Source organism: Eleutherodactylus coqui, chromosome 6, assembly GCF_035609145.1.
Source record: "Eleutherodactylus coqui strain aEleCoq1 chromosome 6, aEleCoq1.hap1, whole genome shotgun sequence".
NCBI classification, from domain to species: domain Eukaryota; kingdom Metazoa; phylum Chordata; class Amphibia; order Anura; family Eleutherodactylidae; genus Eleutherodactylus; species Eleutherodactylus coqui.
Genome location: NC_089842.1, coordinates 206,821,537 through 206,834,673, shown reverse-complemented (window position 1 = coordinate 206,834,673; position 13,137 = coordinate 206,821,537). Strand labels below are relative to the sequence as shown.

General features: G+C 50.6%; 1 protein-coding gene across 1 annotated transcript in view; it reads right to left on the bottom strand.

The window, feature by feature from the left end:
- The window catches only part of ZC3H6 (zinc finger CCCH-type containing 6), a 78,013-nt gene that overhangs the window by 33,680 nt on the left and 31,196 nt on the right, over positions 1 to 13,137 (bottom strand). The window contains exons 6-7 of the mRNA XM_066608669.1: positions 12,529 to 12,645; positions 10,609 to 10,720 (exon numbers count right to left, since the gene is read on the bottom strand). Coding sequence (XP_066464766.1) covers positions 10,609 to 10,720; positions 12,529 to 12,645 — 229 coding nt within the window. The remainder of the gene's footprint in view (positions 1 to 10,608; positions 10,721 to 12,528; positions 12,646 to 13,137) is intronic.

The following is a 13,137-nucleotide window of genomic DNA, read 5'->3' as shown; positions in this document are numbered from 1 at the left end:
CCCACCTTGAGAGTATCGCCCACTGCAAGGGGAGGGAGTGGAACAGGGCAAAAGGAATTGCCTCAAAAGACGATACCATCAGTCCCAGAACCTTCATCGCATGGCGGATCGCCACTAGTCGCCGCGATAGAAGGGACCGCACCTGCCTCTGAAGCAGCTGACGTTTTGCTTCCGGGAGGGTCACTCGACCCCGTGCCGTGAACCGAAGGAAGCGCTGGTGCGCCTGACAAATGGGGATATGTAAATATGCATCCTGGATGTCTATCGAGGACAGGAACTCCCCTGCCTCCAAGGATGCGATGACCGCTCGTACCAACTCCATGCGGAAATGACGGACTGCTACGAACTTGTTCAGCTTCTTTAGGTCCAGAACCAGACGGACGGAGCCATCCTTTTTTGGAGTTCTGGACCGAAAGAAGCGGTCGTGCGGTTGTGAGTGGAACTCCGAAACAGATGGGGGCTTGGTTTAAAGGAAGGAACCTTCCTTTGTTCCCGCTTCAGTGGACCCTCTCTCTCCACCCTATGAGGACTCGTCTGGCGATAGGAACGAAAATGTCTGTGCTGCGGAGATGACCGCTTTGGACGGTTCTGTGGCAAAAGTGAGCTCTTTACACCGTAGCCTCTGAGATGAGCTCATCTAGCTTGGCACCGAAAAGAAGAGATCCTACAAAGGGCATACTGATTAACGACCCCTTAGAGGAAGCATCCGCATCCCACGATTTTAACCATAGGGTCCGGCGAGTCGCCACCGATGCCGCGGAGGCTCAGGCCGCCAGCCTGGCTGTATCCATAGAGGCCTCACAGAGAAACATGCCTGCTTGTTCAATCTGGTGTGTAATGCCCACCAGATCCTCGGTCGCCGCCCCTTCGAGGATTCCTTCCCGTAACCGCTTTGCCCAGTCAGTAACAGCCTTACTGACCCAGGACGAGGCAAACACAGGCCTAAAAGCTGACCCTGCCGCCTTAAAAACGGTCTTTGCCAAGGCCTCGACTCCTCGATCCTTGGGATCCCTGAGGGAGGAGGACTCTGCCGTGGGTAGCATGGTATGCTTAGCCAGGCGCGAAATGGGTGGACCCACTAGCGGTGGGACCGACCACTTCTCCACTAAGTCCTGCGGGAAGGGGTATTTCCCGTCCAAGTAACCCATTTTGGAAAGACGCTTATTCGGTGCCTTCCATTACTTAGATAGGACCTTGTCAAAGTCCTCATGAGGAGGAAAGGTTTTCGGAGAGCGTCTAGGCTGCCTGAAAGAAAACGATATCCCAGATACCTGTGGTTCCTGTTCAGTGAGCTGAAAAGTGTCACGCACCGCAACCACTAAGCTCTCCACCATTGCCGAAAATTTTGGGACCTGATCCTCCTCCACGACAGAGTCTGAGGAGGATTCAGACCATTCCTCGTCCAAACCATCCTCTTCTGCCAACAAGCGCCGCGACCTAGTACCAGAAGAGCGCAAAAGCGACGAGGAGGATGGTGACCGGGAGGGCCGCCGGGAGTCCGAAGGCCTGACCCGTTTTCGTCTACGGCCGCACTCCTCACGTGAACCGGAGGCGTCCTGCGCTAATTTTTCCAAAATTGAGCCAGATGCTCGAGAGAGGTCAGACACCGCCAGTGACAAGGAGCGGGCCCACTCCGGCTCGGCCATAGCTGGGGGCTGCACGGGGGGGGGATGGGTGCCCTGCACAGCTGCCTGTTTCGCAGGGGAACAATCTCTACAAAAGGGCTCAGCCTGTCCGCATGCGAACTTAAGGTTACAGCGTGAGCAAGCAAAGTGCATTACTCTTGTTGTCCCTGGTCCAGCCTCCAGGGCTCTGGGGTCAGACATGGTGCTGGGATTTCACCGGCAAAGAAAACTGCGAGCTATCCTCTGCTATGCCAACCGCCGGCAGGAGGGATACGCAGCGAAAGAGGGGAGCTAGCCGCCAGGCAGAGCTTACCGAGGTCCTTGCCGAGGTCCGAAGAGGTCCGGGGAGCCGCTGGGTCGGGAGACTGCAGGTGCTGAAGGGCTTTCTTTCCTGGAGCTTGAGCTGTACAGCGTATAAGCTGAGCAGAAAAGGGTAGCAAGGAGTGGAGCAGCAGGGCGGTTTTTAAGTCCTGGCGCGCTGTCCCCAATAGGCGGCTTCTCTGATGTCATCCCCCTTCACCTGTGCTGAGGGAGGAAGAGGGAGGGGCAGGGCGGCGTGCATTGCCGCTGAGGCCACGCCCCCTGCATGGAGTCAATGAGGGCAGGGGGTGTGGCCACACCCATCCACGGAGGTATTGCTGTGAAGCCCCCCCCCCGCATCACACTGGGCGTGGCCAAACGCTGAGGCCCCGCCATTTCCAATTCCGTCATTGCCGCGCCCGGGGGCTGCAGTGCAGCCCCCTCTATTGAGCCCCCACATCGCAGGAACTCCTGCTGGGAGCAGGCGCATACTCACCTCCTGCGTCCTTGCTGGAAGAAAAAGCGGCTCCCCAGTTCCAGCAGCCTACCCCTATAACATCGCCTGCCCATGGGAAGGGGATGCAGACCTCTGCACCAAACATGGTGGGGGCTCTCGCTGGCGGGCCACATGCAGATATATATGATCCGGATGTGCCACCTTTTCTTCTGAGGCGGGCCGGGCAAGAAGCAACCTGGACAAACCCGAGGTTGTTCGCCCTCCTCTCCGTTCGGGTTTGATGGGGAGCGTCCCGTCTAACCCTGGCCCTTAAACCAGCCCTAACGGGCACGACCGTCCTCCTGCGAGACACTAAGCTTAAAACTAATTAGCCTGGTGTCGGCAGGAGGGATATAGCCAGAGGGCGGAGCTGACTTTTTTGTGCTTAGTGTCGCCTCCTAGTGGCAGAAGCTATATCCCACGGTCTTTGCTGTGTACCCCAATGACATGAGCGAGAAAAGAGGATTTTTTACCCACCGTAAAATCTCTTTCTCGTCTCGTCATTGGGGGACACAGCAAAGACAGTGGGATATAGCTTCTGCCACTAGGAGGCGACACTAAGCACAAAAAAGTTAGCTCTGCCCTCTGGCTATATCCCTCCTGCCGACAGCAGGCTAATCAGTTTGTCATGCCAGCAGTTGGAGTAGCCATGCGGGAACAGAGAGACAACAATAGTTAGTCATATGACACATAAACAAAATTTAACTGTAATGAAAAACACATGACCATGTGCGACTTACAGAATCCGGAGACCGACCAGGACCACCAACTGTGTCATAGAAAGAAAGAGGGGCGGGTGCTGTGTCCCCCAATGACGAGACGAGAAAGAGATTTTACGGTGAATAAAAAATCCTCTTTTCTCGCTCGTGTCATTGGGGTACACAGCAAAGACCGTGGGACGTCCCACAGCGGTCCCCGAGGGTGGGTACAAATAAATCATAAACGCATGCGGTCAGTTTACAGCCGTCTGTAAAACCTTTCGACCCAGCGAAGCGTCGGCTGATGCAAACGTATGCATCTGATAAAACTTAGAAAAAGGCATGCAGGGATACCTAGGAAGCCGCCCTACACACTTGTGACACTGAGGCCCCGTGATTTACCGCCCATGAAGGCCCCACTGCCCTGGCGGAGTGTGCCGTCACCGGAAACGGCGGTGTCTAACCCCTAACCCGGTAGGCCTCCACCACTGCCGAACGAAACCAGCGAGCAACTGTGACCTTTGATGCTGCAAGACCACGTCTCGGACCATCCGGTATCACAAACAGGGAACCCGAGCGCCGGAAGGACGCGGTCTGGTCCAAATACGTCCTCAGGCGTGGATTAGGACTAAGGTATGCAGAGCCTGTCCCCTAGGGTGAACAGCCTCTGGACACGATGGTAGTACAATATGGAAGGTTGACACCACCTTTGGGAGAAAAGACCACACCGGTCGCAGCAGCACCCTATCCTGGTGAAAAACTGTAGAAGGTGGTTTTGCCGACAGCGCCACAATCTCCGACACCCTGCGAAAAGAGGTAACCGCCACCAGGAAGGCGACCTCCCAGGACATCAGCCGCCGCGGTATCTCCGCTAATGGTTCAAACGGATGGGCCTGTATGGCATCCAGAACCAGTTTTAGGTCCCAGGGTGGCACCGGAGACCGAAAAGGCCGGAACCTATCCCTTAAGGGAGCTGAGGCTCTGGCCCAAGTCCAACCCGTCCTGGAGAAAAGACATGAGGCGAGCCAACGAGAAATGCCTCGGGTGTGCCCCCCTCTGCTCGCACCAACGAAGGAATGTTTTCCACACCCGGTGATATAGCAAAAAATTCCATGCAGGAAAAAGTGTAATCCACGCTTGCCTGCAGAGCAAAATTTGTAATCCTCTTTATTTAGTCATATTTAAAATTGCCAGGTGTACCCATCTCTAACCAGACACGTATTGGCTGCACAGAGCCCTCGTCAGTGGTAGTGAAGTAAGCAAGCTGACAGCACAGCACACCATATTCTAGTGTTTGTTCTTTGGAATTACTGCCGCTAAGACTCTTGTAAACACCCTGGGAGCTGTTGCCAGCCCGAAAAGCAACGCCACAAACTGGAAATGCTCCCCCCCGAATCGGAGAAAGCGCTGGTGCGCCTGATGAATGGGGATTTGTAAATATGCATCCTGGATATCTATCGAGGAAAGGAACTCCCCTGCCTCCAAGGATGCGATGACCGGTCGTACAGATTCCATGCGGAAATGACGAACCGCCACCAACTTGTTCAACTTCTTTAGATCCACAATCGGACGGACAGCCACCCTTTTCGGGGACCACCAAAGGATTAGTGTAGAACCCCGTGAAGTGATGATCGGGGAGAGCTTGCACCACCCCCTGCAAAATAGAGAGTGTGGACCGCCTTGAGGAAAGCTGCTGCTTTCCCTGGGTCCCCCGGGGTTCTGGACCGAAAAAGGGGCGGACGTGTGGTTCCGCCAGCAACTCTATCGCATAGCCCCTGGACACGACCTCCTGCACCCAGGTATCTAAGACCTGAGTCGACCAGACCTGGCTGAACTGGAGAAGCCGACCCCCCACCCTATCCGAACACAGGTGGGGGCAGTCCCTCATGCGGAGGGCTTTTGGAACTCTTCGTAGGCTGAGGCCCACGCCAAGAGACCTTGGTTTAAAAGGGAGGCCTCTTCCTTTATTCCGGCTCCTGCGGACCTTTCCTCTCCATCCTGCAAGAACTCGTCCGGCGACAGGAGCGAACGTCTCTGCTGCGGGGATGACCGCTTTGGACGATTCTGCAGCAAAAGCGAGCTCTTTTCACCCATAGAAGTCAACGGGACCTGGGCTTCCCAGGCGGACATGCTGGCTGGGGGCCGCCATCTGACGAAAGCAGAAACATTCAGCTTAGAATGCCCATTGACCCTCTGAGATGAGCCTGACAAACTCGGCGTCAAAAAGGCGAGATCCTCCAAAGGGCATATTGATTAACGACCTCTTTAAAGAAGCATCTGCATCCCACGATTTTAACCATAGGCTCCGGCGAGTTGCCATTGATGCCGCAGAGGTCCGAGCCACCCGTTTGGCTGCATCTGCTGTGCCTGGCAAATTCCCGGGAGAAGCCCCTTCAAGGACTTCCCCTCGTAACCGTTTTTCCCAGTCAGTAATAGCCTTACTGACCCGGGAAGAGGCAAACACAGGCTTAAGAGCCGACCTAGCCGCCTCAAAAACGGTCTTCGCCAACGCCTCGACCTTTCGATCCTTGGAATCCCTGAGACAGGAGGACTCTGCCGTAGGCAGCATAATAGGCTTAGCCAGGCGAGAGATAGGCGGATCAACTAGCAGTGGGATCGACTACTTCTCGTAACTCTTGCGAGAAGAGGTATTTCCCGTCCAAGTAACCAAACTTGGAAAAACCGCTTATCCCGATGCCTTCCACTCCTTAGATAGGACCTTGTCAAAGGCCTCATGGGCAGGAAAGGTCTTCGGGAAGCGTCTGGGCTGCCTAAAAGAAAACGATATCCCAGACGCCTGTGGCTCTTGCTCAGTGAGCTGAAACGTATCCCCTTAACTCTCCACCATCGCCGAAAATCTAAGGACCTGATCCTCCTCCATGACAAAGTCTGAGGAGGATTCAGACCAATCCTCATCCGAACAGACCTTCTCTGCCGATGATCGACGCGACCTCGTACCAGAGGAGCGCAAAAACGACGAGGAGGATGGAGACCGGGAGGACCGCCGTGAGTCCGGGGGCCTGTCCCGTCTTCGCCGACGGCCGCGCTGCGAGCCATCTCTGTTTCTCTCACGTGAACCGGAAGCGTCCTGTGCCAACTTCTTCAAAATTGCACCAGACGCCCGAGTGAGGATCGACCCTGCAAGGGACAAGGAGCGGGCCCACTCCAGCTCGGCCATAAATGGGGGCTGAACGGGGGAGGGGTGCTTTGCACTGTCACTTGTTTCGCTGGGGAACAGTCTCTACGAAATGGCTCAGCCAGTCCGCAAGCGAACTCTAGGTTGCAGCGTGAGCAAGCAAAGTGCGTTACTCTTGCTGTCCCTGGTCCAGCCTCCAGAACTCTGGGGTCAGACATGGTGCTGGGATTTCGACCTGGCAAAAAGCTGCAAACTATCCTCTTCTATGCCAACCGCCGGCAGGAGGGATGAGCAGCAAGAGGAGGGAGATAGCCGCCAGGCAGCTTACCCTGGGTCCTTGTCGAGGTCCGAAGAGGTCCGGGGAGCCGCTGGGTCGAGAGCCTGCAGATGTTGAAGAAGCCTCCTGGAGCTTTGACTTGTACTGCACATCAGCCTGAGCAAGCACAGCAGCAATGAGTGGAGGCGCAGGGCGGTCTCAATCTTTGGCGCGCTGTCTCCCGATTGCTGCTTCACTACATCATCCCTCCTCACAATCCTAAGAGAGGAAGGGAGGGAGGGGACGGGGAGGGGCACGCGCATCACAAAGAGGTCACGCCCCTTGCGCCATGCCCCCTGCCACACCCCATGCACTGCTGTGAAGCCACGCCCCGTGCATCACTAGGGCGTGGCCAAGTCGGAACCACGCCCCCCGGTCCAGAGTGTTGCTGCCGCGCCCAGGGCTGCACAGAGGCCCCCTATTGTGCCCCATATGCTGCAAGAGTGTCCCCAATTGCCAGGAGCCCAAGACCCGGGCGGCACTATGTCAATGCGCTGTGCTACTAAGTTGCCACACCGGGACACCACCGCGTGTAGCCATGCCCACTCAGCGTGCTTGTGCCCTGACACCGGCACCAGAACACCACCAGGTAAGCCATCAACCAGAAACAGCCCCCCGCGCTGCCCGCAAGCTCAAAGGGAACAGAGGGAGAGATTAACCTGCCAGCCGCTGCACTATAATATGGGCACGCTAGCGCTTACCCTACGCCATGCTGCCCGACACCCAGGGCTGCACAGAGTGCCACATATGGGGAGAGCCAAGGGAGGGGGAAGGGAAGGTCGCCAGCGCATACTCACCTCTTGCGTTCTTGCTGGTGGAAATAGCGGCTCCCCAGTTCCAGCAGCCTACCCCTGTAACATCGCCGGCACAACAGGTAGGGGATGTGGACCTTTGCACCAAACGGGGGGCTCTCGCTGGCGGGCCACATGCAGATATATATGATCCGGATGTGCCACCTTTTCTTCTGAGGCGGCCCGGGCAAGAAGCAACCTGGACAAACCCGAGATTGTTCGCCCTCCTCTCCGTTCGGGTTTGATGGGGAGCGTCCTGCCTCTCCGTCTAACCCTGGCCCTTAAAACTAGCCCTAACGGGCACGACCGTCCTCCTAAGAGACACTAAGCTAAAAACTGATTAGCCTGCTGTCGGCAGGAGGGATATAGCCAGAGGGCGGAGCTAACTTTTTGTGCTTAGTGTCGCCTCCTAATGGCAGAAGCTATATCCCACGGTCTTTGCTGTGTAACCCAATGACACGAGCGAGAAATATAGATTTCCACTTGTTTACTTAAAGGGGTTGTCCCGCGGCAGCAAGTGGGTCTATACACTTCTGTATGGCCATATTAATGCACTTTGTAATGTACATTGTGCATTAATTATGAGCCATACAGAAGTTATAAGAAGTTTTTTACTTACCTGCTCCGTTGCTAGCGTCCTCGTTTCCATGGAGCCGACTAATTTTCGCCGTCTAATGGCCAAAGTAGCCGCGCTTGCGCGGTCTTCTTCTTTTTTCAATGGGCCTGCTCGTGTTGGATGCCGGCTCCGTGTAGCTCCGCCCCGTCACGTGCCGATTCCAGCCAATCAGGAGGCTGGAATCGGCAATGGACCGCACAGAAGCCCTGCGGTCCACCGAGTGAGAAGATCCCCGCGGCCATCTTCATCAGGTAAGTAAGAAGTCACCGGAGCGCGGGGATTCATGTAAGCGCTCTTCGGTGTTCTTTTTTAACCCCTGCATCGGGGTTGTCTCGCGGTGAACGGGGGGGGGGTTGAAAAAAAAACAAAACCCGTTTCGGCGCGGGACAACCCCTTTAATTTTGAAAGCACATTTGAAATATTTCTCAATTTTGAGTAATTTAGGAGACTTGCTAATTTAAAAGGAAGGGCTCATTGACACGACCCTGTGCATATAATGCTGCGTAGGCGACACAGCGTTTTACCAGTCTGTGAGATCCCGCAGAGACTGCGTATGGGCAGCAAGGGCACTGCGCAAGAACGCTGTCATGCGCAGTGTGACCTTAATCTATTTTTTTTTCTAATTTCCTGCTCTGTTTCATGGCGGGGTTGCGTATGAATCGCTGCTGTATGCATTTGCATTGCATACGCTGACCATAGAAAAGAATAGGGCTCATGCTGCATGATATGCTGTGAAGTAGAGCATGCTGCAACTTTTAACGCACGTATCTAAATGCAGTTTTTACACGCTAATGTTAACGAATCAATGAAAGTCCATGCATTTACACTGACACCATTCACCGCGTGTCACGGGGCCATGCATCGCCTAAAATCACAGTCGTGTGAATGAGCTTTAAGTTTTAAAATTCTGACATATAATTGAAAATTAAAAATGATTCATTTAATTAATAATCTTTAATATATACACTTGGTATTAATAATTAATTGATGTAATAACTAATTTATCTAATAAATTAATAAAGACAGGTTTACACGTAGCAGAATTGGTGCAGATTTTCGTCTTTTCAAAATCCACTTCAAATTCTGCATTACCCCACTGGTGTGGATTCTTACGCAGATTTTGACAGCAGACTTCACGCCTACATTTGAAAGGGTAAAATCCGCTGTGTATCCGTGGAAAAATTTGCTGAAATTTTGGTGCCGATTCGTACCAAAATCCACAGCGTAAAATATGCCGCAGATTTTGGTACAGATCCACACCATAATCTGCTTACATGTGAACGTAACCTTAAGGCCTTAGTCAGACGGGCGTTTTTTTGTGCGATTTGCGGATCGCATGTCGGATGCGCATGCGCAAATCGCGTGACCAGGGACGAAAAATTGCGGGAAAAATCTGCACCTAGCCGCGTTAATCGTCGCAGCAAAACGCCCATCTGACTGGAGAAAAATCGCCGTGCGCATCAAAATGCGCATGAAACTTAGACTGGCCGGCGAAAAAAATGATTTTGGTGCGCACATAAAATGCCGAACGCAGATAGGCGCGATCTGCGAATCGTCGTGTCCTATAATTTATTGCATATCCGCATAAAAAGCGGACATGTGACCGATACCATAGCGAACCATTGGTTCTATATATCCGCGAATCGCATGCGCAAATCGCGCGAAAAAACGCCCGTCTGACTAAGGCCTAAAAATGTAATTTATTTCTAGATAAATTGTTAAAAATTAACCCTACACTATACAATCACCTATAGCAACCAAATAAATGTGGAGTTAATGTGTGGAAGGGATTAATGTGTGCTATTTTACACTGTGTTCTCGTATCTCTCCTCTGATCTGACATGGACGGCACAGCAAAGGAAAAAGTATACAAACTTTCCCAGCCAGCATTGTGCTTAGCTGTCAGTGTTGATATCATCAGAACCTGAATCAATTAGGTCCCGATGACAGAAGCCTGCTTTGGATGTTTTATCCACTGTGCGGGGCTGCATTCGACGGTCGAGTGGGTGACATAAATTTACGTCGCCGCTGCACAGAGTCCAGGCAGTGAAATAAATTTACTGTCGATGGTCATGAAGGAGTTAAAGGGGTTGTCCCGCGAAACAAAGTGGGGGTATACACTTCTGTATGGCCATATTAATGCACTTTGTAATGTACATTGTGCATTAATTATGAGCCATACAGAAGTTATTCACTTACCTGTTCTGTTGCTAGCGTCCTCGTCTCCATGGTGCCGTCTAATTTTCAGCGTCTAATCGCCGGATTAGACGCGCTTGCGCAGTCCGGTCTTCTTTTCTGAATGGGGCCGCTCGTGCCGGAGAGCGGCTCCTCGTAGCTCCGCCCCGTCACGTGCCGATTCCAGCCAATCAGGAGGCTGGAATCGGCAATGGATCGCACAGAAGACCTGCGGTCCACCGAGGGTGAAGATCCCGGCGGCCATCTTCACAAGGTAAGTAAGAAGTTACCGGAGCGCGGGGATTCAGGTAAGCACTATCCGGTTTTCTTTTTTAACCCCTGCATCGGGTTTGTCTCGCGCCGAACGGGGGGGCTATTGAAAAAAAAAAAAAACAGTTTCGCCGCGGGACAACCCCTTTAAGATAAAATTAACAGTTTGGCTGCAAAAAGGATATTATGCATGTAAATACAGTTCTCTCCTCTTGTGCAATATCCTTGTATATAAAACTTGCAGATTTCCTTCTTCTTTTCTATTTCTGCATCATGATCAAACTTGCATTGGTCTCCCTAAAATAAAATGATAGTATAATATTTTCAAGTTCCTTTTCACAAATTAATAAATAGGGTGACAAAAAAAAGAAAAAGAACATGTTATTTCTCTCTAACACACAGGGCATTTCACTCATGAAATTACTCCACATGTAATTAAATGAGCTCTACAACTAAATGAACTTTTCTAAAATCTGATTAATATAGCATTAAGATAGAGGCCTGACTCTGAGCTAAGTGCTAATGATGCCTTGATTCAGAGACCTGAATAATTCAAGACACACTGGTTGCCGTGAACAAAACTCTTAGCAATCTCATGTAAAAGGTTGTGGCTGTCAGGCTGTGTATCCCTACAAATCTGTCTGTGTCATATAACTCAATGTGAAGGACGCCATTTGATTATGGACAATCATCGACTGAGTAATATATACTTAAGTAATGTTTGAATTAATGTTTAAATACAACGCCACAAAGTTGGAATCTAGGTGACAGGTTGCTGATGTTTTCTTTAAGACAACTAAAGCCATGGAATGTACTAGATAAACCATGTGGTTTTAGCTATGTGCAGGGACACATATGTTGAGATGACAGAATTCCAAGTTGTGCAGTAAATTTTCTTAAAATTATTATCTCAAGAACGTCAGAATGTATCCAATAAATGCAATTTAATGTCTAAAGTAACCAATCAGATGTTGGATTGAAAACAGTCCAATGATGTTGTGATACCCCAATATGTGGGGGCTATAAATAAAGCGGCCTGATTCTGGTCAGGTGGGGAATATTTTGCTGAAATCATACTTTTGTGGGCTCTGTTATTTTATTCCTCCGTCATAGGACGTCATTCTCTGGTAACACTACGCTTGCCCTCTAGTGGCTTTTTGTTGCAACACTCAACTATTGCACCTTTCATTCTGGCAGTAGAGACAGGGGTCAGACCCCCACAGATTAGCAAATATGCCATCACATGCTGTGACCAGAACATCACTGCAAAGGGGTTTTGCAGTTCTTTAAAACTAGACTGGTCAAGGTCTGACTTTTGGCAACCCTTACAGACGAGTTGGGTACATGTTGCCAAAGGATATGCATAGGGAAATTCGTTATTGGACCCATTTCAACTCCTTGTATCACCTATACATAATGGACAGGATTTCAGCAGGGTCTTATAGTGTTGGGCTTTGCTCCCAGGGGGGTCACCCTAATTAGGGCAGCAACCCAATAACTGATTATTAAGGTGCACTAGTATGTCATGGTTATCAGGGACAGTTGTCAGGCTTCTTGGTTAATGGTGTATACTTTATAACTAGACCTGTGTGATGACCCGTTTTAACAATTATTAATAAAATGTTTAGATTTATTAATGGTCACACCCAACCTTTACATGATAATTGGCCTTTGCCATTTGTGAAGATATAAGCTGTGCTACTTTGAGTATATATGCTATGTGGGAAAACCTCTTTTAGGCAAAGGCACTAGCGTAACTATAGGGGATGCTGTTAGACCAGGGCCCAGAAGCCTTAGGGGACCCATAAAGCCTTTCTTCCCATATAGGGAGCCTAGTACTATGAATAAAGCATTATAGTTGGGGGCCCTGTTACATGTTTTGCATTGGGGTCCAGGAGCTTCAAGTTATGCCTCTGCGTTAAGGGCTTAAGAGAAGTTGGGGGACTCAAAGATAAACGTTTGCCCTTTAGCTACGCCCTTGGGCAAAGGTCTTGTACCTGTAATGCTACTTCTGAAGAAATTCTACGATGAATAACTAGTGACCGCTAGAACATGGATATTATCATTTATTTAGTCATGCAGATGATCTATCAACTTTATTTTACCTTGATACAACGTCCCTCCAAAAAATACTTGCAGATCTGTTTCCCTTTGCGTTCCACTGTATGCTGATTAATGAATTCCTGACTCATTGCAACCCATTTCTTCGCTGGTTTATTCTCCTATTGGACAAGAGCATATTGTTAGTGCTACAATAATGGCAATTCTCTTTCACAAGGACAGAGGTACAGCCATCTAGCGGGCATTTTTATGCTTGCCAAAAACACAATAAGCGAATGAAGGAGCGTTCGCTCATTTGTTGGCCAATCGTTGTCCCTTTTACACGGTTTAATGATCAAGTGAATAAACATTTTGGTGAATGTTCATACCCAATAATCTGGCTAGGTGAAAGAGCCTTAACTCACTTTTGCTCTTTGCTGAAAGCCCATATACACGGACTGAGAATTGGACCAATGTAATGAGCACCTATCAAGAATGACAGTGAATCAATTGGTGCTCATTCACAAATACCTAAAAAAAAAAAAGCAAAACACTGCTTTCCATGGTGTAGAAGGGTAGTCAAATTTTGCGATAGAAAATGAGAATAGTAGTATCTGGATCCTTGTGCAAATAGCAGAAGTATAACGAACTGTCAGTTGCTGCAGTCTCCCTGG